Source organism: Nyctibius grandis, chromosome 4 (assembly GCF_013368605.1).
Source record: "Nyctibius grandis isolate bNycGra1 chromosome 4, bNycGra1.pri, whole genome shotgun sequence".
NCBI lineage: Eukaryota > Metazoa > Chordata > Aves > Nyctibiiformes > Nyctibiidae > Nyctibius > Nyctibius grandis.
The window spans coordinates 82,899,838-82,927,012 of NC_090661.1; the positions used below are offsets into that span (position 1 = coordinate 82,899,838).

Sequence of the window (27,175 nt, forward strand, 5' to 3'; positions counted from 1 at the left end):
CGCTATGTGGGACTGCACCCTGTTGGTGAGGGCACTGCCAGCACTGAGGTTGCCCACGGCTACCGGTTTGTTCTCCTGCATGGAACAGCCTTGCTCCTTCTGCTCCATACCATTGTCCTTCTAGGGATCATTTAAAACGGATTACAACTAGGAACAGACTGATATGGGGAAGAAGGGGTTTAAGTGGACTGAAGTCTTCCGATGTCACACGCACGCTCCTGGGTTTCCTTGCAGAGACTGTCCCGGGCTCCCCCCTCCTGCTCCCCACTGCGGGCCCTACGCCTGCCTTTGCGCCACAAGCGCCCTCCTTGTTGCCTTCACACAGACGCGGGCGCCGCCACTGAGCGGGGCCTTTCCGGATGCCCTCACGCCGGGAGGACGGCTGTGCCTCGCCGGTCCCCGCTCTGCGCGCCCGCCCCGTCAGCAAGACTCTCCTGCAGGCTGCCGCTGCGGAGCACCGAGACCCGCACCACGCGGCCCGCCCCGCCCCTCACGGGCCGGCCAACATGGCGGGGAGGCGGAGCCGCGCGCACGGCGGTACGTGGCGCTGCGTGCGCGTGCGCGCCGGGGGCACGTGGCGGCGGGGCAGCATGGCGGAGTGGCGAGCGGTGCCCAGCGACCTCTTCCCCTTCGTGCTCGCCTTCCTGCGCGAGAACCGCTTCGAGGGCGCCGCGCGCGCCTTCGCCAGAGAGGCGGCGGCGGTGAGCGGGGCGGGGGGCGGCCTGGTGGGGCGGGGGGGCGGTGGCGGCCGGCCGACCGACCGACCGACTGACTGACGCGGCCTCTCTCTTGCGGCAGAAGGAGCAGGACCCCAACGCCGCCTCCCTCCTGGACATCTTCAGTTACTGGCTGAAGTAAGTGCCCTTCCGGCGGCGAGAGCCGCGCTTACCGGGCCCGGGGTGAGGGCGGGCCTCCGCTGCGCTGCCGGACTCCCTCGGGCGCCAGCCGCCGTCTGACTTTCGCCTCGTGAGGTCCCCAGCTCAGCCTTTCTCCCTGTAGGTCTCCGGCGGCCAAGAAGAGAAAGCTCGTTCCCAACGGCCCCCAGGCGAAGAGGAAACCGTCCTCCAGCAGCGGTGACAGCTCCAGCGAGGAGGATGAGACGCCCCCAGCCAAGAAACCAGGTGGGGTTTGTGCGCGCCCTCGGGCAGGCCAGGGTTGTGTTTGACATTGGCTCCTCACCTGGATGTAGACCTCCGCTTCAGGGGCTATCAAGGACTGGGTTTGTATTGACGGATCTTGTTTCTGGCAGGTCTTTTGCCCATGGCAGGTAGAATATGTTCATCCTAGCTAAGGGTGATGTCTTTATCCAGTTGTAATTTAAGCATGTCAAGGTTTGTACCCACTAGAAGGCTTTAGCCATTCAGTTTGTCTCTTTTGGCTGAGGCTGGTGAAGGCATTGGGCTGTATTGAGTTTTGAAGGTGCTATTGAAGTAGCACCTTCATTGCCTTGTCTATATTGAGATTCTGCTTTCCAAACACTCACTGATAGGATATCTCAATGGGGTTACTCCTACTTGCTTTGGCACATTCAAATTATGTGTTTATTTAAATATTGAGTGAAATTGGTTTTTGAGTGCATGTAGATTGGGCTGATACTCACTTCATGGGAGGTGGGTACCTCATGATTTTTTCCTGTGCTATTTTCCAATGACTCTCAGTTTTACTGAGAGCTTTAAAGAATGGTTTCTCATCTTGCTATCATAGGAAAACTGATTCAGATTTTATAAGTGGTTTCACATTTGTTAAAATATGCATAAGTTGACAAAACTCCAGCATGGCCAGGATTTATCAGGCTCTCTGTGTATTGGTGGGCACCATGACCCGTTCGATGCAGGGTAGTTGTAGAAAGTATCCTAGAGTTCCAGAGAAATGTCAAATATCCTCACCTGCTGCTTGTGTGAGGTTACTACCCTCCTTTACTTGCTACATTCCTCTACTGCACTTTGGCATGTGGTGAGCTGTATTCTTCCCTTTTTATCTGGATTTGTTCTTGTGCCTTGCCTTCATCATGGTGTACGCACGTTTGTGTGCATCTAGCAGCAGATTTGTGGGAAAGAAGGAATAGACAGGGAGAGAGAGACACACAGAGAGAAATCTGGTCTTCAACTTGAGCCATCCTAAAGCTGAATTTGAACTTAGGTCTGATTTTTATTTGATAAGGACAGTTGCAAATATAACTTGAGGCAAAATGATTTCTTTTGCTCCATGTTATTAAAAAGCAGTCAGTAACCACGGAGGAGTAGATTTGGCTAAAACACGTTAAGCAAAGTGTCTGGAACGTTAACACAGACTTTGGAAGTCTGTGCTTGTTCAATGGGTTTTTGTAAGCCAGAAGGTGTGCAGACCCAGTTAATGGTATCTCAGTTTGTGGGGACACATTCCTTGTGGGGTGTCCTTTTTGGTGATAGAAGTCTGCGCTTAGTTGTGTACGTGACAAAGATAAAATCTAGAATTTGTTTTATCCTCTTGCCTACCCATTTTGGAGTCTTCTGCCATGCCATGCCCTGCTCAAGAAACAAAGTCAGTGTTACAAACTCCAGTCATGGTTTAATGACCTTAGTATATCCTTTTGCCCTGATACCCACTAGTGCAGGATGTAGGTAGTTGAAAGTTTGAATTAACTTATCATCAATGTGCACTGTACCTTATTTGCAGCTAAAGCAGCAGCTGTGCCCAAGGCAAAAGCAGTTCAGCCAGCCAAGAAGGCAGAGAGCAGCAGCGAGGACTCCAGTGATGATTCAGACTCAGAGGAGGAGAAGAAGCCAGCAAAGGTCAGCTTTTGTTTCCAGCCTCTTTAATGCATGATTAACAGTGATGGGTAATAGCAAATTTGACCAGCATAATTCTCTGTGAAATTGGACTCACTTTTCCTGAACTGTGAAGTGCCTGGACTGCTGCAGCTGCGAGGTAAGAAGACATTTCTGTAGTGGACAGTGTGCCATTTGGACTGGTCCTGTGAAAAATTAATTTCATGTCCAGCACTCACTTTGTTTCATATCCAAGTCTGCTGTTTGCTTTTATGCTAAGACTGCTAGGGCTTACTTTTTTGCAGAGAAAGATTTATTTACAATTGCTAAAATAAATTTCGTCTTTTTTCTACGTATATGTGTATATATAAAAAGAGAATCTTTTCTTTCCTTTTTCTTGCTGCAGTCATGGTCGTGAGAGGTGAGGAGAAGGAAGAATGATGTCAGTGTATGCTAGAGGAGAGCAACCAGAGTTGCCCAGTCAGTGTTTTCAGTCTTCAAACTACTGTGCTCTGGAGAAGGAAGAGAATAGTGCCAGCCCCAGAGCCTGCCCCCTTTTGAGGAGGCAGAACTGGAGACTGAGGTGCAAAGGGAGTCTCCCATGGGCTACTGGGAAGTTTCCCAGAGCAAAATTGTTATCCAGGGATTTTCAGGCCCTAACCATTAGGCAGAGTGGTGTTTCCAAGTCAAAATGGTAACCTCTGTGAAAGACAGCTGTTTATACTCTCTGTACATGATTCCCACTTATTAGCCTCTTTTTCTTTTCATGGCTACAAGGGCTAATCAGTTTTCCCTCCTGTTGTTTAGAAAGGTGCAAAACCTGTGGTGAAGCCAGCTGGAACCAAAATCCAGCCTCAGAAGAAAGCAGAGAGTTCCAGTTCAAGCAGCTCAGATGAAGAAGCGCCAAAGAAACAGGCACCAAAACCAGCAACACCTAAATCAGGTACCTCTTACTGAATATCATGGGTCAAAGCGCAAAACCAAAAAAGCCAGGGGAGCAGTGATGGGGGCTGTATCTATGTGCAAAGGCATATGGATTAACATAGCAGTCTGAAAATCTGCTGTCACTGCCATTTGCACTCCAGTCCAGTCTGCTTCTGACATGGAAGATGTGTAGAACTGATGGCAAATAAAACATCTGGTCCCAAATGCTGCATTGTTTGCATAAGTAGCTGTAATCAGCAACCTTAACTGTTGAAGTTGTGCTTTTGTCAATGTCTTCGCCTCAAAGAGCAGGGAAGACCTTTAGCCTTTAGTCGTGGAACTTCTGATGACCTAGAACAGAGAGTTTTCTGAAAACTTTCTCTAAGCTCGCAGTAGGATAAAACAGCGGTTTTGCAGTACTGCCCTAATGTGCCCTATTGGCTTCCTGTGGTTCTTTTCTCTCTATGATACTTCATGCTGAATGTAATTACCCCTTATCTCCCATAGCATATTTTCTAATTTCTCTTTTTACTTGTCTCAACAGGAAGTAAAGCTGCCCAGGCGACCACCAAGGTGGAGAACGGAAAAGCAGCAAGCAGTAGCAGCAGTAGTGAAGATTCTGATGAGGAGAAGACTGCGCCGAAGAAGGTAAATTAGACTATGAAAAACATCATGAACGCTGTAGAATTCTAGTAAGACTGGATGTATCTCTGTCTTGCAGGGACTGAAATGTGTAGACAAAGGCACAGACTACACAGATGCTGAGCACAGTGTGTGTGGCTATTATACCTCCTTCTCCTTTATACAGTGGGATTATGTGTTCTAGTGCCTCTCCATGCACTGGCTTTGTTCCCTAATACAAATTTGTTCCTTCTTCCTCTGCTCCTTCCTTTTACAGGAAAACATCTATTGTGCCATAACCATATTATAGTCTCCATTATATGTTCACTTTTGCATGACTCTCTTGTGCTTAGTTATCTGTAACTTTGAGTCTTCTCAATGTTTAAATGTTTAAAAATATTTGCTGCAACACAAAAATAATCATAGTTGTGTTTAATCAAGTGGCAGTTGCTACCATTTCAGTCAGTTCTGTGCTCCTTAGTCAGAGGAGCTCCTCATTAGGAATTCATACAGCAGAAAACAACAGCAGAATGACCGGAAAGATCATCATGCTCATGTGTTTCCTAAAATTTGCGTTTGAGAATCGTGCTGTCTTTGTCTTCAAAATTTGTTCTCTTAACTGAGGTATAGAGTGAAACAAGATCCACATCCAACTGTCCCCACAAGATCTCTGTAACTTCTTTTGTTAATGTGTATTTCTTTCCTTCTTGTGATAAGGCTGTTCCCAAGAAATCACCTCTGCCAAAACCTGCAGCCACTCAAGCATGTCCAGGGAAAAACAAACGTGCCAAGGAAAGTTCCAGTAGTGAGGACTCCTCTGACAGCTCAGACGATGAAAAGCCACCTGCAAAACAAAAGCCGAAGTCTGGTAAGTACTAAATACCATTGCTGCTGTATGGGAGGGCGCTTTCTGCTAGTCCCATTGTCCCGGGAGAAGCGTGTGCGGGACACAGGCAAGTCTTACAGCACACAAGGTTCCAGGTAGTGCTGGTGGTGGTATCGTGAACCAGAAATACAGCAGCTTTTTTCATGTGTGCTGTTGGGGCTAAGCTTACAATTCAGCTTCTCTCTCATAAGACATGGGGAATGGGAGAGATTGTGACAGACTCTGCTTAGTTTGCTGCATGTCTTCTATTCACGTAGCCTTTAGGGACATTCTTGCAGGTTTCCAGTCTACCAGGATTTGGGAAATAACTTGCCAGTGGCTTGGTTATTCTGTAACTGCAGCAATTGAAGCTTTTTTAGGTTTTTTTGTGAAGTATCCTGTGTTCAGTTGTAGTCCAGCTGATGGGCTAAATGGGCCTCTGTTCAATATAGTATAGTGCTTTTAGGATTCTGGTAGAGAGCTGATCTGAGTGGATGATCAGACATCGAAACTCAGTCTGATTCTCTAACCAGACAATTTGAGGAGGCAGTAAAAGAAAACAACTGACATCTCTCTTTTTTTTCTGAAAAAGTTTGGTGACACAAGCTCCCATTCTTCCTAAACTGCAGAGGAAACTTCTGCAAAGATGTTTGGGTCAGCTGAACCCCTGGAGGGGAATTAAACTCACAGCAGAAACAGGAGGTAGCAGTGGGGTGGGTGTAACCTTTCAAATTATAATCTTGTATCTTTCACTATACCTACAGAAGAGGAATAAATGGAACCAAATAGCAGAAGTGCTTTATTCAAACTACAACAAATATCTCACATGTGTTGCTTGTGTTATCATACAGGTATCTGAATGCTGTGTCTCTCTTTGTAGGTCAGTACAGTGCTGTACCACCTCCTCAAGCTACGCAGACAAAGAAAGGCCTTGCCAAGGCTCCTGCAAAAAAGGCTGAGAGCAGTGACTCTTCAGACAGTAGTGATGAGGCAGAGCAGGTGACCCCAAAGGGAGGAGCAGGTACGTTGTGAAGAGAGGAGGCTGCAAAGGAAGTACTACATGATGCGGACCGTGTTTTGTCAATCTCTTGGTTTTCCTCGATAAAGCCTTTGGTCTGTGTTGCTGTTTGCTTCTCTGGGGAAGCTTCCGAGTAATTTAAAGGCATCCTGAACAGAACACTCAATGTCCTCAAGATCCAAACTGTGTGCAGGTTGGATTACTTTGGACATGTTGGTTTGAAAAGTCATCGGGATCTAGTTTAGTGGGAATGAGCCAGGCCCATTACTGCAGCTGGCCAGGTCCTTGCTTTGTTTGTGATGTTGCTGGCTGAATGGCTGGTATACTTGGGAGGGAGCTTTTTCACATCTGGAAGGGTTTGGGTCTTGGGATAGAGGTTTGGTGTGGATGTGGCCTGTTAATTTTAGACTTGCTTTTGCAGGCAAAACAGTAGTAGCTAAAATAGTCTCTGGCCCCAAAACCAAAGCTGTGACTACCAAGAAGGCTGAATCCAGTTCTGACAGTGATTCAGGTAATTCAAGAAATAAAGTTTTGATTTTTTTTTTTTTGTTAAATGTTTTTATTGGTCAAGTAGCTATATAGCGGTGTGTCTGCCAAGATCCTTAGCCTGTGAGCTTGAAAGCTTCACAGTCTCCATAGCTAACAAGGTGTGAAATTGAAAAACAACGTCCTGCTATGCAGAGTGGAGCCTGACCGTAAGACACCAAGGAGACCATTGGCAAGTGCAGAAAGGTCTGCATGTTGCTGGATGGAAAGGGTGGGGCATCATGCGTGTCAGGTTTCTCCAGGAAGGTTAACGGTTACACTTTTTGAGGATCTATGTCAAGCTTTTTGGTTTCTGTTGCCAGAAATGGGTTTTGGGAGACATTTCCAAAATAAACAAATTATCACTGTACCAAGTTCAAAATAGTCTCAAAAGATGCATTCTCCTAACGTGACGCTAGAAATAAGTAGCAGTGTGCTTTGTATCTTCTGTTGATCAGGTTTAAGGTTTGCAATGCTGTATTTCCCATGCAAGTTCCCTATGTGCTACATTTCCTCTGCAAATGCTCCTGTTGGGTCTCTTAACATCTCTCTGGTGCCACAGCAGGGACTGTGGGTGGCCGCTGCCTGTCTGTCTGCTGACAGCTAGCACTAGACTGTGTGACCCTTCAACAAGTGGCAGGAGTCTGGGTTTTTTGCCTAGTTTCTCACAAATGGGCAAGGTTTTGATTACTGTTACTAAAGTGTTCAGAAATGTTGGAATAGATCAGGCTTTGCATTCCAGATTGCTGACACACAATACAAAGGCATATTTGTACACAGGAGTCTCCAGTCCATCCTCAAACTGCTGCTAAACACATCTGTGGTACAGGAAATAGAAAGCTGAAACGAGATACTGCCCTGTTGCTGCCTCACTTTCTCTGCTTTGTCAGTTTTATCTCCTAATTTCTTGCCTGTTCCCTGATCTTTACCACATAGCTTCTTTTCTTGATGTTTCTTCTCCCTGAGTTTGTTCTTGGTGATACCTGTACTTTCTCCAGTCCCTTATTCCACACCTCTTCTCTTACGCTATTTTCCAAATATGTGCTTCCTTGTGCGTGCATTAGTGAAGAACTTAAACTGCTTGTTTCCACTTCTTCCCAACAAAGATGATCCATGGAAAGATGAGTGCTGTCCCCTCACCATTCAGGAAGTGTTCATCAGATGCTGCTTATTAACAGTTACCTGGTGGCTCAGCCTTGGGCCACAACCCATTTTGCTTTTCACTTCCCCATGAGTTATATACATGTTATTACTAAAGTAACTTGCATCAGAAGCTTATTAACTTAAAGAACATCCTGTTTTTTTGTTTAGATTCTAGCTCTGAAGATGATAAGAAGAAGGTAGGGAGGAAGCTCCCAGCTAAACAACCTGTGATAAAGAATACTTCCAAACCAGCAAAAGTAGCTGTCAAGTCTGAACAAGCAAAGAAAGAATCCAGTTCCTCCTCGGACAGCTCAGGTATTGGGGTGGGAGAAAATGAGAATGTCCACATGCATGTTGTGCTTGCCCAGACCTCTCTGTTTCTGGGCAGGGTATGAGGGTGCAATTGGACAGCAATACCCATTGCAGTGTTGTTTCAAGCAGCTAATCAAGTGCACTGTGTATCAATATTGAATCTGCATGTTAGCTTCATGTTGAAGGAATGGGGCTTAGCCATGATTATTCTTTTCCTTTCCATTCTAGATTCTGATAGCTCTGACAAGAAGGCCCCTGTGAAACCCACAACTAAAGCGGCAACGCCTGCAGCAAAGAAGTCACAAGCTGCCACAAAGAAAGCACAAACTAGTTCTGATTCAGATAGCAGCTCCAGCAGCTCTGAGGATGAGAAGAAGAAGAAAGGCACTCCAGCTAAATTATGTGGCCAAGTGGGTAAACCAGTGTCCAAACCTTCTACCCCAGCTCCCAAAGCAAGCACTTCTGACTCTGATAGCTCAAGCAGTGAAGAAGAAAAAGAAAAGAAGCCAGCAGTGAAACCAACCAACAAAACTACAGGGGCAGCAAAAGCAACTGTGGGGAAGAAGGCGGCTGCTTCTAGTAGTAGTAGCAGCTCATCTGATAGTTCCAGTGAAGAGGATGAGAAGCCCAAAAAGGCAGGGAAAGGGGCACAGAACAGTTCTAAGACCACTGCCTCCACAGAGGAGGCAAAAGCATCCACACCAGCAGCAAATAACCTGAAGTCTAAGCCAGCTGGTGGCAGCAGTAGCAGCAGTGAAAGCAGCTCTGAAGAAGAGACTGGAAAAGCCAATGGAGGTATTACCTACAGCCTGGCAAGTGAGTCTGTCAGGCAGTGTTACTGAGCTAAGCATGAATGGGACCTTTCCTAAACAATATTAGTCTAATCTCTGTGTGCTATTAGATTATGCCATTTGGTGCAGTACTGAGAGACAAGGGCTAGTTTTAATTTGGTGTGCTCATTTTTGTCTGTATTGCATATCTGCTGGCAATGGAATTTGTGGTAACATGAAACACATTTCTGTACAGTTCTTGCCAGTTGCCATCTGTGCATGCACAAAATTGTTAGTGACAGCAAGGCAGACTGCTTGAGGACGTTGTCTGTGTTGAGTGGGACACCATAGATGATGCCTCAATGCACAGTCTCAATCCTTATCGCTCTAGGAGGGAAACAACTTTGAACTTACTAGTGGTGTTTGCAAGTGCATACTGTGTGATTCCAAGAACTGGCAAATTTTAATGAGCAGAACTTTCTCAAGTGCACCCTATTCCACAAAATTATCTTTATCCATTAGGATAGGATGGCAAAACCCTTGCTGACCCAGAATGGCTATTAGTGTCTGTTACAACAGTCTGTTTTCTGAGTGAGGTAGTGCAGGGACTGTGTGTCAACACTGGGTTTGCATTCTGGGAGAGAGATGCCATTACGTTTCCCAATACTGCAGTTACTCTCTTTGAAGTTTTACTGCTGTACATCTAACAGGCACGATCAGGAAGAAGCAGAAGAGGGAAGATGTTCAGGAGCCAGAGACACCACACAGTAAAAAGGCAAAGATCAAAGCCAAAACACCACACACAGTTCCCAAGGTGAAACAGGTGAGAGAGGGCAGACTGTAGTGACTGGTGGGAGAGGCATCTCTGCCTCCTGAACAAGTAGGCGTGTTTGGGGTTTTGGGGGAGGTTGGGCCCACAGGATTATTTGTATTTTTGCTCCCTCCTCGAGCACTTGAACCTTGTCTGGAGAACCCTAGGGAGTGCATGTATGTGCATCATATTATTCTGGCAAAGGCTGATTGGATGTGCTTGCACAGGAGCATCCCTGTGCTGCCTGATCTGAAGAAGGGAAAGGATTATGCATCTGAGAAACACTTAAAGATTGAGGTGATGTGAACAGGGCTCCATATTTGCAGGGCAAGGAGGGAAGGAGATTGTCACTAAGGGAATATCATGCACGTGTATGTGCTTACTGTGTCGTTTTCTTTAACAGCCAGCCTCTCCATTCCGCCGAGTAAGGGAAGAAGAGATTGAGCTGGATGCCCGTTTTGCTGATAACTCATTTGAAGCAAAGGTATGGCTAGGTAGTGCCCAGAGTGGTAACACTTGGCCTCTACAAATACATGTTGGCAGAGCAGCCTTGGAGTGCTTGTGGGCGGTCCTTTTGGTGGGAACTTTCTCCACCAGGAGGTGCTGTTAGGAAGTGTGTGAGCACTGGCAGGGGTGCGTGGGAGAGCGGTATCGGCTGCAGTGTCAATGTCCTGGTGTTTGCTGGGCAGAATGAAGTGCAAAGCATTGCCTTTATTCTCTTGGGTACTGACCTAAATTTCTTTTTCCCCTCCCCCTTCATCCCTCACAGAAAGGAGCAGCTGGTGACTGGGGTGAGAAGGCTAACAATATCCTGAAATTCACTAAAGGCAAATCTTTCCGACATGAGAAGACAAAGAAAAAACGAGGCAGCTACCGTGGGGGCACTATATCGACCCAAGTCAATTCTGTCAAGTTTGAAAGTGACTGAGAATGTTTTCTGGGGAATTCATAAACCATCTGCTCACCAGAATGGCTTGGATGGGCATGTGGATGTTATGGATGTCAAGCCTGCCTGGAATGCTACCTCCCCTAGCCCATTGTGGGGCAGGCAGCTCCAGCGTGGGGTTGTGGGAGAATGGTTGGTTATTTCCCCCTTTTATTTCTAATTCTGGTTTAGGTCCCTGATTTGGAACCATCCTTGAGCTGGTGTTATTGGCATCACTAGGGTGACCTCCAAGCCGTTCATTTCTACAGTCTTATTTTAAAAGGCTGGCAGTGATTTTTCATTTCGGTTTCCTGCCCATCTAGTAGAAGAAAGAAATCATTCTCCTGTGTCTTAAGCTCCCGCTTCTTCTTTAGCCAGTTTAACTTGGATACCTGTGACATGGCAAGTATTGTAACTTGCCTTTGGCTAGTTTCTCTAAGAGCAACAAGTGATTTGAACCCTCTGGCTATAATCCCCACCTGACATTTCAAGTTCACAGTTGCAGTGTTACAGGGTTCCTCTGTTCTGTTTCCTCCTTTTATGATTTCACCTTGCAATAAATTCTTACCTTCCTCTTCCTTCCACTCCTATTGAACCCACTAACCAGAATACCTGGAGAAGCAGAGTCTAAATACACCTTAGTAGTTGAGTAACTGTATTGCTTGCAGTTGCAAGTTGGGGCCTCTTGTCAGAAAGACCAAGGTCTATCGTACTGCTGTGGCACTCTTGATAACACGTTCATTGGGAATGTAGCGGGGGCGTGGAGATGTGCAGAAGCTCTTGACTGCATAGAGGTTGTGGTGTTTGGCTCAGTGGGAATGGGTAAGGAGGGAGAGGAGAGAAAGCCCTCTTTTCTACCCAGCTCTGCTTTTTGCAGTGTTTGTTTCAGAGGTTCTGACTGCAGTGTGGCTTTACTTCTCTCTGAACATAAAACATGCCAGCTTACGCTTACTCCCAGCAATGTGCCGTGCAGCTTGTTAGGAGTCGAGATGAATGTATCATTAATGCCTTAAATGTCTTTTCTGGGTTGGATCACTTGCTCTTTCAGCTGGTTTCCATCTGTTAAATCCCTCTCAAGACATAAAATGCCAGTTTCCCCATAGCAGTAAGGCAAATAAGACCTGGTGCTGTAAGGTTTGAAGTGTTAGCTACAAGTACATGTTCGGTATGGGGAGCCTCAAACAAGTTCAGTAACTTGCAGCCTAAACAGATTTAATGAGCAACTGAGATAACTGCTTACTGCTGTTGAGAGGAGGGCTTGCTTTCCGTCCAGTTGTGTGACTGCCTCCTTATTTCTGGTGCAATCGCATCTGGTAGAAAATGGTTCTCCCAACTACTTTTTTCCCCCTGTTGGGTTGGTTAAGTTAATTTTAGTTTCTTGAGCAGTGTGGTGAGACCATAGCCAGTATGAATTCAACAGCGGTAGTGCATGTTTGGGAAATGGGTAGTGAGCTGTGAGAACTGCCCACCCCATCTCATGAAACTGCCGGCCACTGAGAGAGGTTATGCAGGGCCTGCTTTCCATGTTGCCATTCCCTTCCCAAAGGGCAACAATGAGAAGAGCCCTGTTGTCAGAGGAAGCTACATCTGTGTGCAAAGCAGTGTCACCTAATTGAGGGTTGGATGAGACTTGATAAGCCACCCCCATATACATGAGCTGCAACTTGTTCCAGGGAGCATTTTTCAGGACTTGCCCTTTGGCTTGCACAATCGCCCTGTGCTTGGATTCTAAGCTACAGCGCAGAGGGGCCCAGGAGACCACAGCTGTTAGAAGGAATTAAAGGTTAGAGGCCAAAGGATGTTGGGAAGAGAGTATTTTCTGCCTGGGGATTTGAGCATCATGCTTCTGATTTGTCATTTGCCCTCTTTCTTCTGTTTGTCAGGAATTTACTTTTGGAACTCTTAAACTTTAAAAAACTTTTATATTTTGGGGGGTATTTTAAGTGTGAGAATTTTAACGTGTCAGAAAATAAAGATTGCTGCCTTTGTAACCTGAAGTGGATCTGGTAGTTAAAGGTGTGGAATAGCGGGTGGGAAAAGGGAGGGTATCAGTGCTGGGGGTAATGTAGCACTGTCTCTATGTCTGTCTACAACCACTTCTTGTCTCCTTAGTTACGTGCTCATGTGCATGTAACAGGCCTTCAGAAGTGAAAGGGGCAGCTGGCTGTCGAGTGACTCTGCAAGAAATTTGGGTAAAACTCTAGAAGAATATTTGCTTATACCAAGACAAACAGGCTGCTCAAGTCCCTTCCCACCAGGATACCTAGTTAGCTCTTCTCAAATATTGCTACCAAATTAGCTGTGTGGCAGCTGGCAATATAACTTAAGTAGCACCAGCCCATGGGAATAAGAAACAATAGGCATAACTGAAAAATTCTGGTTAAAAGAGGTAATTTCTGTGTCCCCTTAGATCTCTTCCTCTGCTGTAGCCATGTGTGCAGGGAAAAGAAACTTGCTAATTGGTAGGGCCTGGTGGAGGTTTTGTGTGCTGTAATGCTTATTTTAACCCCTTGTGCTATGCCTCTATGGAAAGGTGAGGATGAATTGCCAGGTGGATTGGGCTGTCAGTTGCTCTGTAACCAATGCTGTCTGCCACAGCCTTCCACCTCGAACGTGATGTTCTAAGAGAAGGTGTAACACTGAAGTTTCAGCACAGATGCAAAGAATGTCATTAGCCTCGCTGGAGATCAGCACCTGACCAAGCAAGTGCAACAAGTACTGGGCGGGAGGAAATGGCTTGTGAGATTCCCAAAGCTATGTGCTCTTCCGTGTGTTTGACACTTAGGGAAAAATTGCTCCCTGCACAAGCTTTTGCAGCTGCTAGGCAGGCTTAACCTACATCTCTGCTCCCTGCTGCTGTCCTCGTATAAAGGAAACACCTCGTGGAGCACTCAGGCCTAGTTTCCCAGTGCATCACTGGTGCAGTTTCAGCTGTGGTTAATGCTGGAACCCGACTAACAGGACATCCCCCTCTGGCATGTGCTGTACCTGTATGGGTGCCCTGGGACACTGTCCCTAGCCACCTCATTCCCCGGTGCGCCATCCTTTCCATTTTGCTGTCCTGACCAATACACATGCAGCTTGAGAGCAGCGCAGCCCCCTGTTCCCTTCCTCTCCCAGGGCCCGCAGGGGGGTCCTGGCCCTGTGTCTGAGCAGGGTCCAGCACCGGGCACTGGAGAGATGCTTTGACACCGTTTGGACGCACTGGCCTGGCAGGAGACACCAGCGGGCGCTGGCAGTCCCTGCCTGCGGGGGCGGCTCTCCGCGCCCTCCCCGCCGACCCTCTCGCCCTGCCTCCGCGCGGGCCGAGCGCCTGGCCCGGCCCGGGCCGGGCGGGGCGGCCCGTGGGTGCGGCCCGTGGGCTGGGACTGCGCCGCCCGGGCCCCGCCCGCGCCCGCCGCCGGCCGGCCTGAAAGGGGAAGGCGGGCGGGCGGTGGCCGCTCTCCTCCCATCGCCCGCGCCTCGGGCGCCGCCACTCGGGGCCGCGCTCCCAGCGGGACTGGCTGCAGGTGGGTGCCGGCACCGCTGCCGGCGGGGCGGGCGCGGCGGAGGGGTCCGGGTCCGGGTCAGGCGGCCCGAGCAGAGCCTGCACGGGAGCGGCTGCGGCCGGTGCTCCTCGCCCCCCGTCCCGGCGGGGCGGCTGTGGGCTTCGCAAGTGCGGCGCTGCCTCCCTGTTGGGGAGCCCCGGGGAGCGCCCCGCCGCCGCCAGTGCCGGCACGGCCAAGGGCTGCGGCGTCTGCCCCGCCGCCGGCCGTCCTGCCCGCTGCCGTGCGAGGAGGAGCGTCCCTCTGCCCCGGTGTGCTGGCGGCCGCACGGCGTCGGTGAGCTGCGCAGGCGGGTTGGCTCGGTGCGAGCGGTGGGTGCGTGCGGTGGCAGCAGCCCCAGGTGCTGCACGCTGCCAGCCGCGCTTCGGGTGAGCGCTGAAGGGCGGGGGTGAACTTTCTGAGCTCATGGCAGGGGCACCTGGATGCTCCCGTGCTGCTGGAGAGAGGGGAACGGTTTGGGTTCCCAGCTGTCAGCTCGGCCCTGGCTCTGCCGGGACGCGTGTGTGAACAGCCTGGGTAGCTTCACCGGAGCTACTGAAGGGCACGAGTTAAGCATCAGCTTAACTGTGCAGGATCAGAGCCTTGGCACCTGAACAAATGTTCAAAGCGCTTTTGTGTAACTTGCTTCGTTTTCCTCTAGGCGATTAGATCTCAGGAGTGTCTTCCCCTCCTGTTCTGCCTCCTATTCCTACGTATCCATTCTCAACCCTTGTTTATGGCATCTCAGCCAGGTCTCGTTTCTCCGGTGTGCTCGGAGCCAAGGAGCTGTTTGGTTTGGTTTGTTGTTTTGTTTTTTTTTTTAATGCGAGGGCGTCAGTTGCTTTATTGAAGATAAGACTCATCTCTAGCTTCTCTACTGCTGTAATTCTGTCAAATGTGATCGGACTTGTCTGTCGGGACTTTATCAATCCCCAGTGCTTCCTACACAAGGTTTCACAACCTTCTGGGGTGTTTAATGACTTCTCTCCTTTAATGCGGCGCTTCTCTGCAGAAAGGGGCTGAAATGACAGGACAGAAAATGGAAGACTTTTCTTCCCCACCCCTCCTGAGTGCTTCTCTAAAGTTTGGTGGACTTGTATCTCTCCAGTGTTCTTTGCAGTCTCAAGAACTTGTTCCACTTGACTGTCGTACAGACATAACCCCTTCTTGAGACCAAGATGTGCACTGAACTGTTGTATGCTCTCACCTCGAGGTCTATGGCCCACATGAATATTTGGAAATGGCCCCAAGTCTTTCTGTCTCTTGCGTCCAGGGATTACAAATAATGTTCTTAAGTGCTTCCACGCTGCAGACCTGAGACTGCTCACAAGGAGCACAGCCTCACATCAGCTACTTCTCTCTCTTGCAACCCTATTGCAAGTGAAGGGAAAAGGCTATCCAGAAGAACTTGCTCTTGCAGAGCACTGTGGTGTCACAAACCATCTCAGTCCATTCCAGAAGACCACCAGGAAGCCTGTGGATATGGTGTGGGGGGAATCTTGCTTATCACCCAGACAGATTTAATGTATGATGAGAGGCCAGGTGGGGATGCAGATGTGTGGTGTTTGACACCATCCCTCAGCTCAAGTTCTTGAAGATGTGTGTAGTTTCAAATGCCTTGACAAGCTGAGATACAGATCTGTATTTCTTTTGTCAGTTGTTATGGACCAGTATTTTCTTTAGTACCGTGGACTGCTGACCTCCTGCTGGCCCGCAGATTCCCACCTTGCCTATAGAGCTTCCTCCATAAAACTCCAATGATCCAGGAAGGATGTTGAAGATGGCCTAAGGTCCCAAAAGTTTGGAACTGATTTGGGACTACATCAAATCTTTGTCCAAAATGGATGAGGATGAGCAGAGTGCTTCTGACGCCATTGCGTGGAAGCAGTAGCACCAAGTGTGGTGCAAAGTATGAGTTATTCTGATGCTGACCTCATCACTGCTGTGGTTGTTCTCTTTGGTCTTTTAGGGATCTGGGCTTTGTTTACTCTCTGTGTTTCTTGCAGGCCGCCATGAAGATGTGGAATGAAAAATGCTAGAAAGGTACGCTGTTTTGAGCAGACCATCTGTGCACTATTCGCTCTGTGTGCGAACAGTGTTTTAAAAAACTCTGGACTGTAGGCTGCCTGGGAAGGCTTATATTTGAAGGGAGGTTTTTTTTCTTGCTCAGTGTTTTCTATACTAAAATACTAATACTTGTATTAGTATACTGTAATACTAATATTAGTATACCATAATATGAGTGTTAGTATTTTAGTGTTAGTGTTGTTTACCCAGGTGACTCTGGTGAAGCACAAGTCTGTGATAATCCAAAACCAGAGCACAGAAGCCCACCAAGCACTGGGTTGGATGTGATTGACGGTGTCCTGGTTTGGACTGGGACAGAACCAATTCTCATTTCAGTAATTTTTTTCCTTTCAGTTAAGTTTCTTCTAAGTAACTGCACTTTCTGAAATTGACTACATGTTTGTCAGACAGTGTCCACTCCTAGAATTGATAACTCTTGAAGTTTATAGTTATTACTAAGGTAACAGCATGAATGGTATGCAGAAAGGCTCTAGCTCATACTTATTCCTATAGAAACCAAGGTCACTGCTAAATCTCTTATGTTCAACAAGTGAAAGACCGTAAAAGGGTTGCGCTTGTGGGGAGGAGTGGACAGGACAGGTGACCCAAAACTGACCAACGAAGTATTCCGTCCCATACGTGTCATTCTTGGTATAAAGCTGAGGGATCACAAGGGTCATCCTCTCTTCTTCTGTGGCCAGCGTCTGAAGAGGACTCTGTTCTTCTGCCTTTGATCCCAATCTGTGTGTTCCTGAGTCCAGTTCCCGTCTGCCACCGAGTCCAGTCTGGGACTTCCCAGTGCCTGCCCTGCAGCATCAGTGATGACATTATCATCATAAGGGTAGCTCGATCTTGGTTTTATGTATATTTGTGTACATTTAATTATTTCCATTATTATTATTATACTCCTTTTCATTGCTATTGTTTTATTAAAGCTGTTTTAATTTTCCAACCTGTAAGTCTCTTTCCCTTTTCTCTTTTCCTTTTCCCTTATGGGGAAAGAAAGGGTTAATAGAAACCATCTCTCCTCCATTTAGTAGCCAGCCCAGCTTTGAACCGTGACAGATAGTGAGACTTCCCTACTTCAGTATATGCTTTATTAAGTTTACTGTATACAGCATTGTATCTTCTAGGTTTTTACTAGAGATTCTCCTGGGCAGCTCCTGCTTGTAGTGCGACACCTTCCTGCAGTGGCAGAGTTGCTCTCAGAGCTGCACACCTGCCTGCCTGAACGGAGTTTTGGCTTCCATCAATTAGCCACAACTGAGTTGTCTGTCATCAACTTGGTGGTAGCAGAGGGTCCTGTTTTTTCTGGATCATAGCCAACAGATGAGGCAAACTTTGGTTTCTTATTCCAGGAAGAGTTTTGAGCATCCAAGTGAAGATGCCTTTTCCTTTTGGCTTCAAATGAATCATGCTGCTTTCTTAACTCTTGAGATGTTTACAGTGAAAACACTTCTTACTGTGGACAAGAGCTGGATAGAGACTAAGGTGCAGGAGGGGAAGTAATTCAGCCCCATGGATATGGGTTTCCTGGTCCTTGGCAGGAACTAGGCAATACAAGGTACTGGAGCAGAGATGTAAAGGGCAGGGTCCTTGCAATGGGGTCTGTTTCCTGCTCTTTCTTCATGGGCTTCTCTGCTCAGACTGCTGGCTGTCAGAGGTTTTAGTACTTCAACCTAATACAAGACACCTGAATTAAAGAAACGTCTGTCTTTAGAGCTGTAGCTGTTCAGTTACTTAAGTTAAACTGATGTAATCTTCCATTGATACCAAAATTGTACCCTGTCAAACTTGTTAAATAGGGCAAAACCAAGGGGAAAATTTCAGCCCAGTAAGAGGCTTCTCAGGGGAGTCTGAGGGATGTTTTCTCTCTGCTCCCTTTTTGCTGCCTCCCATTTCAATTTCAATGCTTTGCTGTGGCTTTGAAAGCAAACTCCCAGCAGCTGATGGTGGCCAGGTGTGCAGGGCAGGCGGGGATGTTGCTGCCTGCGGTGGCAGTCACACGAGGGCTTCCCCCTGCCCACCCCTCCTGCAGCAGGCTCTGGTCACAGAATCACAGAATCACTCATGTTGGAAGAGACCTCTGGGATCATAGAGTCCAACCATTGCCCTGACACCACCATGTCAACTAGACCATGGCACTAAGTGCCATGTCCAGTCTTTTCTTAAACACATCCAGAGATGGTGACTCCACCACCTCCCTGGGCAGCCCATTCCAACATCTAATAACCCTTTCTGAGAAGAAATTCTTCCTAATGTCCAACCTGAACCTACCCTGACAAAGCTTGAGGCTACATCCTCTTGTCCTATCACTAGTTGCCTGGGAGAAGAGGCCGACTCCCACTTCACTACAACCTCCCTGTTCCAGCTGGCAGGGAGGCAGGATCCTGAGCAGATCCTTACTTTTGTTGCAGGGCTTCTGCTCTCTTCTCTCTAGCCCATCACCTTTGTCTCCATCCTCCTGGAGCTCTTGCTCTGTGTGTCCAACCACCCCCTTGATATCTGCTAGCATTTCTTGTGTTTCACATTGCTCTTGCAGGCACAGCCACCCAGTTGTCCCTGGGTGGGAAGGGTGGCCGTCCAAGCCCTAGTAGGAGTTGCCTTTGAAACAGGAGAGGGTCTCAGCCAGCAGCTGCTCTGTTTCTTTCCCACGTCCATGCCCACATGGGACAGGAAAGCAATGGAGGGGGAGTATGGCACTTTAGTCTCCCGTGTCTGTACCCCCACGTGCTATCTCTGGCCAGAGATACCCAGTTGCTGAGGGCAGTCTGAAGATTGTATTTAGCAAGATCTTACCCGGGACTTTCTTTCCTGCCTCTTAATTGATCAAGCAATAGTGGAGAGGCTGGCAGAAAATCTTGGACCAAATTCTGCTCTAGTACATCCCTGCAGCCCCCCTGGGTCTTAGCGTGTGGGGCCATCCAAAAACCACTTATAACTGTTCCCACCCTTCCTGGCATGTCTGAACTGGGTCCTCAGGACACAGCTCTGCTTCTGACTGTTCCCAAATAATTATCATGTAATTCTTCTCCCAAAATAATGTAAGGTGTGGGTGAGGCGCATTCACTTCCAGTAATGTAGCAACACCCCTTACACAACAGAAACGCTGGGTGTTTCACCAAACTGGGAATGGGATGATGGCCGTAGGAGTGTGACTAAGGGGCGTCAGTGTGCCATGGGCGTTGCACGTTATCTCTGGGGCTGCTTTCTGGGTTTGCCTTCTTCCAGTGCATCAGTATCCTGGTGCCTGCTTTCCCTTCCCAGCCCTTTCCTCTGAGCCTCTCCATTCTCCCACGGCTGATCTGTAGCGGAGCAGCTCTCTGTCCAGACCCCTGCTGTGCTCTCTGGGATTGCAGTTCCTCTCAAAGGGCCCTGCTGTGACTTGGGCTCGCTCACTCCTGCCCCATCTGCACTAAGCAAGGTGGCTTGCCAGCCTTGCAAGGGCCAAAGCCAGAGCACGCCTCTCTGCATTCCCACCGGGCTCTGCAGGCCTCCCAGCGAGCTTGCACAGACATCAAGGGCTCAGAGGGAACCAGCCATTCTGGCTGGGCAGAAATAGAAATGAAATCCAGCTGTGCTGGTTCTGTAGCGGTAACCGGGGATTGAGAAGTGAGTGTCTCTGCTGGTGCTGTGACCCAGCAGAGCTCCTCCAGCCGCTCTCCCTCTCCAACTCTCTGTAAGCCAGTCTGCTAGTTTTTGAGCGAAGAGGTTTTGAATGTCTGGAAAACTCCCCTGATATCTGACTTCAGGATTTTTGTTTTGTGAGGTTTTTTATTGGTTTTTTGTTTTCTTTCTTTTCCAGTGGTGAACTCCAGACTGCTCTCCTCTCCCAGCTCGTGAGCTTCTAGCTTGCAGCTACAAATCCCAGTTGTTAGTTACCCAAGTACATGACAGAGTATTTCATACTATATTAATGGCACGTTTCTCTCCCTGCAGTGACGAAGATGATGAAGGCACTACCATGTCCTGCTGCTCTTCTCTTCCTAGTGTCTGCTTTCAGTCTGGAGCCATCTCACTGTGCCAAGGTGCTGATCATGCCCACCATAGTCTTTGACAGCCACTTGCGAGTCTTTATGCGAGTGGCAGAGGCAATGGCTGACCGGGGCCATGACCCTGTGCTACTTCTTCATGAGGGTCGGGATGTGGAAACCTACCTGCCCAGCTTCCGCATGCAGAGGTACTGGGGTATCTTCAGCACAGAAAGCGCAGATGCCTGGGTGCAGGAGAAGATAAAGCGTGTCTTCCAAGGGAAGATGACCTCTCTGGAGATGTTTTCCTTTTTGGAGAAGTATCTGGAAAACTGTGACCTAGTACTGGGAAACTCTACCCTTCTGCAGAAACTCCAGCATGAGCACTTTGACCTGCTGTTGGTGGACCCCAATGAGATGTGTGGCTTTATCCTGGCCCACATTCTCCATGTCAAATATGCCGTGATCTCCACTGGTTTCTGGTTCCCAGCGGAGATTGGTGCAACTTCCCCCATTGCCTACGTCCCTGAGTTCAACTCCCTCATGACAGACAGGATGAGCTTCTTTGGTAGGACTTGGAATCTCCTAGTCTACATGATCACTCGCGTGGCCACAAAGCTGATCATCCTGCCCAAGTTTGAACGTCTCATGGAGAAGCACAGAGTGGAGCCGAAGACATCCATGTTGGACCTTGTTCATGGAACTAGCCTCTTCTTCCTATGTAACGATGTGGTGCTGGACTTCCCACGGCCAACACTCCCCCATGTCATTTTCACAGGGGGGATCCTCGCTGAGCCTGCAAAGCCCCTCCCAGTGGTAAGTGCAGGAAAGCTTTGAGCTGTGACTGCACATTTAGCTGGGGAGTTACTCAGTGCAAATCTGCTTTTGAAGACCCTTGTGAATGCTCTGACACCACAGGAGTCTGGAAAGCTGCTGTGTTTTTGTGCCGGGGTGCAGTAGGGAGGCAGGGAGCATTGAGGTTGCAGGGTGGGTGTAGAATTAAGTTGTCCACCCTGAAGCGGGATTTGGCTTTGCTGTCCATGTAAAATGGTGTGTGGAAGTCCTAAATTGGCAGTGTTGCCCCTGGGACTTGATCATGAGCAGTTTGTTTGTTCCTATACTTGAAGCAGAAATGGGAAGAACAATTAGTCTTCATTCTTCATCACTGATTTATGTCAATGAAGAATTTCCTCCTTAATCTTATTTCTCGCAGGGTGTTTTGGCACTTGAGCTTGTAGTCTTAAGAACCCATAGAGGTGAGCCGTGCTTGTTCCCTCATCAAATTCCATGTGCAATCCCAAAGTGTACAAAACTGAAGTGTATCACCCCCTTTTTCTCAAGATCCAGCCCTAAGGTAAAACTCCCCAGGCATCCCAGAGGCTTTCTCTGGCCTGTACCTCACTATCCCTTGTAATGAATTCAGAGGGACAAGCTCTTAAAACCTCCAACTGAGGACAATATTGGAACAGAGCAGGACCTGTCTGCCACTCCTCCCATTGCCTTACAACTTTTAGAAACACTGAGGGGAAATAGACCTGGATAATGACACTCAGGCAGTCAGGTGGTCCTGGTGTCCCAGCTAAGGGACCAAAATGGAGGCAAGATTCAAGTTTCAAATGCTTAGAGGCCTGTCAAGATCTCTGATGGCAGCTTTAATAGAGACAGTATTTTGGGTGCCAATTTTTTCCAGTTAAAAGGAAAAAGTGAGGTCAGGTGCTGTAGAACAGAAGTTCTGCAGATGTGTATGGCTGCACATCACCCTTTCCCATGTGGCATGGCATGCAGGTAATGCAGTGCACATAGGGTGCTCCAAAAGCTGTGTCAGTGTGGCTGCCTCACAGGTCTTGCAAAACACTGGCTTGGTCTGATCTGGCCGCATACACACCTGTCTTATAAAGAAGGGAGTTGTTTGCTGTGACATTACTCATGTGCTTCACAGATTCCAGAACTGATCCCAGGGCGCCTAAGGGAAGAATGATGGAGATAAGTCCAGACCCCTGCAGTAGGCAGTGGCTGTCATGCTAGCAGACAGGCATGTGTGTACCCAGGTTACATGATGCCAGCAGAAGAGAGGGCCTCTGTACATCTAGGTGTAGCTTAAGGAATCTCCCATCTTAACTGGAGCAAAGTTACATAGTTAAGGTGTTTATTTCCTCATATTTGAAACACTATGATTGCGAGTTCCTTTAATTAGGACACAGTGAAATACAGATATGTATCTGAGAGATGGTGAGAACTTTGGGTGATCAACCATGCTTCCCTAGCAACTTGAATGCTATTTCTGAGAGTCAAATGTTAAGGCCCAATTATAATGGATAATGTAATAATCTGTTTATGAGTCACCGTACTTCTATCTAGAAAAGCAAAACTAGTCCTTTCACTTCTTTAGCAGTTTTAGTGGTTGTATTGCTCAAAAGATGTGAAACTCAAGAGAATGAAGAAACCAAAATCTTAGTTGAAAACATTTTGATTCTTGGTCGTTGGGTTGTTTTAGGGCTTTTTAAACTTCTGCAAAGTTATGTTTGAGTCCCTGAAGCATCTAACAAAGGACAAACATCCACAGAAAATAACACTAAAACGTGCTTTGTAACTCTTCTGTACCGTGATCCCCCAACCTGTAAACTACTACTAAGAAGACATTCTGAATTAATCATCCTATTTTTCTCCCTTAATAACAGGAATAACGATTTTTTTGCCCTTCATGTTCTTCTACAGTGTTTATTTCAAGGAAGTGTTCATATTCAAAGAAACATTTTAGGAAACTTCCCTAAAATGCTCCTGACCGTGATAGATTGAAAACTTGAAGCAGGACAGAATCTGTAATGAGAAATAGGCTCAGCCCAGCCTGGCATGAAAGGGAATAGTCTGTGTTTGCTCCACAGCAGCTGTTGTGGCTGATTTCTTCTTCCTGCAGCCTTCTGGCCCTGCTTGAAAAAAGGAGGTCTCTGTTCTGGATACACACCTGTTTATGTAGAATTACAGGTAGCCTCTAAATGAAGGACAAACAGCTGTGGTTTCTCCTGGAGCTGTAGCTACCTCTCTGCCTAATGACCAAACACTAAATCTACTACCTGCAAGTAGCTGTCAAGGATGGGTAGAAGTCTTCTGGCAAGATGGCAAAACCTTCTGCCACCTCCAGGAGCTTTCAACATTGGAGATTTTGTGGGGAATCTCCAGCGAGATGTTGTTCCCCACTCTTCTTGCATGATGTTTCATCTGTTGTATCAGCCTACATACAGCTAGAGACCCTGACAGGTCTCCTGCCTTAGTGGTGATGGAAAATAGCCTTCCTCTTTTTATCCCAATTTCCTTTGCTGCTCTGGCTGCTCCTGTGTGGGCCCTATGTTTCCAGAGCCCTCTTTGACAAAGAAATAATTGTGTTACCTCCAAAGCAGGAGGCAATGCTATGAAATGCAAGTTTTGGACAGCTCCCTGCAAGCTCCCAAGCCCAGCAGGTGCTTATGTAATTTCTGCCTGGCTGGCTGCAGAAATCACAGCATTTTTAGAGTTTGCTGCCTGGTCAAAACCACGTAACTTTGTGCTCCAGGTGGACTTGGCCTCATACCTCTCATAGTTTTCTACTGGCAGAGGCAACAGTGGTAAGGGCCTTTCTCCACAAGACTTCAAGGCAGCTGTGTGTGTTTTGCCCGCAGGGTCTGCGTGTCTCTGGGTGGAAGCAGCAGATGCTGGTGTTGTTGTTGTCTCCTTTGGCATTGGGATCCGAGCTCTTCCAAGCGACTTGGTGGAGAAGATGGCTGGCGCGTTTGCTCGCCTCCCACAGAGGGTGGTGTGGAGGTGAGGAGGGAATGGGATTCCTCTTAACTTGAGTTGGATGAAAATCAATGTGAGAGGTGATTCATCTCCAAAACACAGAATTTGCTTTCCATCTCTTGATCTGACTGAATTTATAATTGTTCTCTGTGTTTTTTTTCCCTTTTTTTCCCACTCCTTTATCTCTTCCCACAGGTACTTTGGGCAGAAGCCAAGAAACCTGGGTGAGAATACGCTGATGATGGGGTGGCTGCCCCAGAACGACCTGCTAGGTAAGTCTGGGTTTTGTGTGTGTGTGCTGCCAGCAACATCGCTGGAGTTTAGCCCAAACCACAGCAAAGGCATACAAGGACAACAGCACCTGTGTGGGTCTAAGTCTGTTGCTTGTTGAGAGTCTGATCTGTACAAAACATGGTCCTCACCTAACACCTGCTTGAAGCTGCATCTTGGCCCCTCTCTCCCTCCTCCTCCAGGCGCTACTCGGCAAGTTTTGGGCTACCAAAAGCCAGGTGTGTTCCCAAAGGGTAACATCCCCTCTGCTCAGCGTGCCTGGTTTTCCCTAAACATACATCAACGCTGTGTGTTGAGGAAGCCACCGGTATCCCTGTTTCAGTGTGCAAGGCACTGACCTGCTGCTGTTTCTTTGCCTGCAGGCCATCCCAACGTGAAAGCCTTCGTCAGCCACTGCGGGATGAACGGTATATTTGAGGCAATTCATCACGGTGTGCCAGTGGTGGGATTTCCTTTCTATGGAGACCAGTTTGACATCATGACCGAGTGCAGGCGAAGGGCATGGGTATCCTCATGGACTGGAACAGAGTAAAAGAAGAGGATCTTTACCAGGCCATCGTCACGGTTATCTCTGACCCCAGGTGAGGCATCTGGAAGCATCGAGCTCTTCCTTGGTGCAGACTCTATGTAGGGACCACTCTATGTGTGTCTTTGTGTTTACCCCACCTACAAAGCCTGTAGTGGCTTCTGGGCCAAGCAGAGTTGCAAGCATTGCTCAGCTGGCCAGATGTGTTAGTGCCTTGAAATCCTGAGATGTGGCCCAGGAGGAGATACTCCAGCATTTGCTGTTAGCATAATATACTCCTGTTTGGCTCTGACTATAATTTTCTTAGAAAGCTTTCTGAGATAGTTAGGCACAAACTTCTTCTCCTTTTAACGCCAGCCTGTCATTAGGGAAAGTAAGATCACAACCTTCACCTTGGGATCTCCCTGGTCTTGTCCAAAACAGCCTTTCTGTAGAAACAGCGCAGGCAGTGGACTGCAGGTAGTGCTCCATCTGTTCCTTCTGACAACTGGATACTCTTCCCTTTCCTAGATCTGCTGCGGTACAGTGACAGAGGGCTCTCACTTTCTAACAGGACACATGCAACTGCTAGTGTTTGAATTGTTGTCTGACAGCTTGATTTTTTTTTTTTTTTTTTTTTTTTTTTTTTTTTGTTAGCTATTAGGAGCTTTCAACTACTGACCTCAGTGTAAGTTGTTAAGGTGTTGCAACTCGGTACCTTGAAGGATTTGGCCAGTCATCAAGTGTGCAACTGTTGCTTGATGCTGGGTGAGGTCTTTGGGTGGAAACTCCCCTTGGAAAGCAACAATCCCTATGAACCCACTGAGCAGGGACTCGGGAGCTGAACTGCCAGCCTTGTTTACAACACACAAATTACAACGCACTCTGGCTTGTGCTGCCATGGCTAATGGTTGCCATCGAAGTGGCTTTCAGAGGCAGATAGAAAGAGAATAGTGGAAGAAATTTGCACTCTCCCGAGGTAGCATTGGGACTTGAAAGCACCACTGGATATCTCAGACCACTTCCTCAGCTATGAAGCTCCTGGTCAGAAGGATAACTTCTTGTCTTCTTCCCTTGCAGCTACAGAAGAGCGGCCAAGCTCATCTCAGCTCTGCACCTGGACAGACCAATGCATGCTCTCAATAGGACAGTGTACTGGCTGGAGTACATCCTTCGTCACGATGGGGCACCGTATCTTCGCCCCTGCTGTCTACGACCTCCCTTATATGAGTACTTCTGCTCTGGACATCTTGGCTCTTCTCTGTCTGTGTCTGGCCAGTATTGGATTCATCTTCTACAAAGCTGTGGTGCGGTGCAGAAGAAGGGGCCAGCCCTGTGTATCAGAATGGCAATTGCATGAAAGGCCATTTCACAGAAGAGAAGAAATTGCAGTAGTAGGTCTCCAGCGTGTTCCAGGGCACATCCCATCACTGTGAAACGAACTGCTGCTGTGCCAAGAAATGTATGGCACGCAGGCATGGAGAGGGGTGAAAGATCAGCATGTCTGGATGAGAAGAGAGCGGGGAGGGAGGAGTATTGCAAAGTCCTGCATGCACACCTCTGTGTACAGCACCTGTGGGCGGGGGCGCGAATTCAGGCATGGGTGGAAGCACTTGGCCAGGATGCTGGGAATGGGGCATGGGTAGGTAGACTTACAGGGAGGAGTGCAAGTTGTTCCCTTTCTATTGCACGTTGATTTAGATGCTGGTGTTGCTCTTCTGGCTTTTTGGATCTCTATGGAGGCTCTGGAGGTAGGAATAGCATTTCATGTGTGGCAGACACCGTTTCTCCTCTACCTTATTACCAACAGCGTCGGGAGTCAGGATTCCTTTATGTGCAGGTGAGGACCTGAAGTAGAGCTGTGGACAGGGAAGGGCGCTGAAAGTATCATCTACAAGACAATGAAATTGGTCTGTTTTAAGTTCTGTGGGTAAAAATTATTCCTGCTTCCATCAACCCTGTGCAATCCTGTTTGTGTTTGAGCTAAATTATTTTTTTTAAAATAAAGTTATATTCTTTCCCCTGTGTGGCAGTTCTCTCAGGATGTTGTTCAAGCAAGATTAAAGTGCTTTTTCTTCTTGGCACTGCTGCTATGGTCTCCACGTACCTCTGGATCCCTACAAACCTCTGTCAGCAACTCATTTTGGTCTGCTCACAGGGCTTCAAGCAGTGCCTTTCCTCCTCTGCCAACATGTGACACACACCCATGCCCATGGAGTCTCCAGACCTGTCAGAAGAATTGGAAACAGGTACAAATGCCAGGACCACAGGAAGAGCAGCCAGTAGCTTGGAGAGGTGGTCATAGGCAATGGGCCATACAGCACGTTTATAGAAGCAACAAGTTCTGCTCTTTATGAAGAAAACAGAAATGCCTGCTCATTTCAA

General features: G+C 47.9%; 2 protein-coding genes across 3 annotated transcripts; both read left to right on the forward strand.

Moving 5' to 3' along the window:
- Positions 1-575: 575 nt before the first annotated feature.
- NOLC1 (nucleolar and coiled-body phosphoprotein 1) lies at positions 576-12,652 on the forward strand. 2 transcript variants are annotated; one of them, XM_068398671.1, is made up of 14 exons: positions 576-701; positions 799-854; positions 1,000-1,121; positions 2,656-2,771; positions 3,555-3,690; positions 4,216-4,319; positions 5,010-5,160; positions 6,038-6,178; positions 6,597-6,686; positions 8,012-8,158; positions 8,384-8,971; positions 9,636-9,748; positions 10,140-10,220; positions 10,506-12,652. In XM_068398671.1, exons 1-14 carry the CDS (start codon positions 591-593, stop codon positions 10,662-10,664), a joined length of 2,115 nt encoding a protein of 704 aa, XP_068254772.1. In that variant the 5' UTR covers positions 576-590; the 3' UTR covers positions 10,665-12,652. The 2 variants fall into 2 exon arrangements, with proteins under 2 accessions (XP_068254772.1, XP_068254773.1); XM_068398672.1 differs by having other exon boundaries at positions 8,384-8,950.
- A 7,550-nt stretch (positions 12,653-20,202) lies between these two features.
- On the forward strand, positions 20,203-26,185 carry LOC137662767 (2-hydroxyacylsphingosine 1-beta-galactosyltransferase-like). Its single transcript, XM_068399455.1, is given in 9 exon segments — positions 20,203-21,039; positions 23,877-23,885; positions 23,888-24,018; positions 24,190-24,266; positions 24,648-24,764; positions 24,767-24,866; positions 25,871-26,030; positions 26,032-26,111; positions 26,113-26,185. Coding segments are annotated over 9 exon segments (1,584 nt in total).
- Positions 26,186-27,175: the final 990 nt, after the last annotated feature.

Excerpts from the sequence above, each read along its gene's own strand:
- NOLC1 (XM_068398671.1), top strand. The coding sequence starts at position 591 with ATGGCGGAGTGGCGAGCGGTGCCCAGCGACCTCTTCCCCTTCGTGCTC. Across the intron at positions 702-798 it reads TCGCCAGAGAGGCGGCGGCG|AAGGAGCAGGACCCCAACGC; the intron begins GTGAGCGGGGCG and ends CTCTTGCGGCAG. Across the intron at positions 9,749-10,139 it reads CAGTTCCCAAGGTGAAACAG|CCAGCCTCTCCATTCCGCCG; the intron begins GTGAGAGAGGGC and ends TTTCTTTAACAG.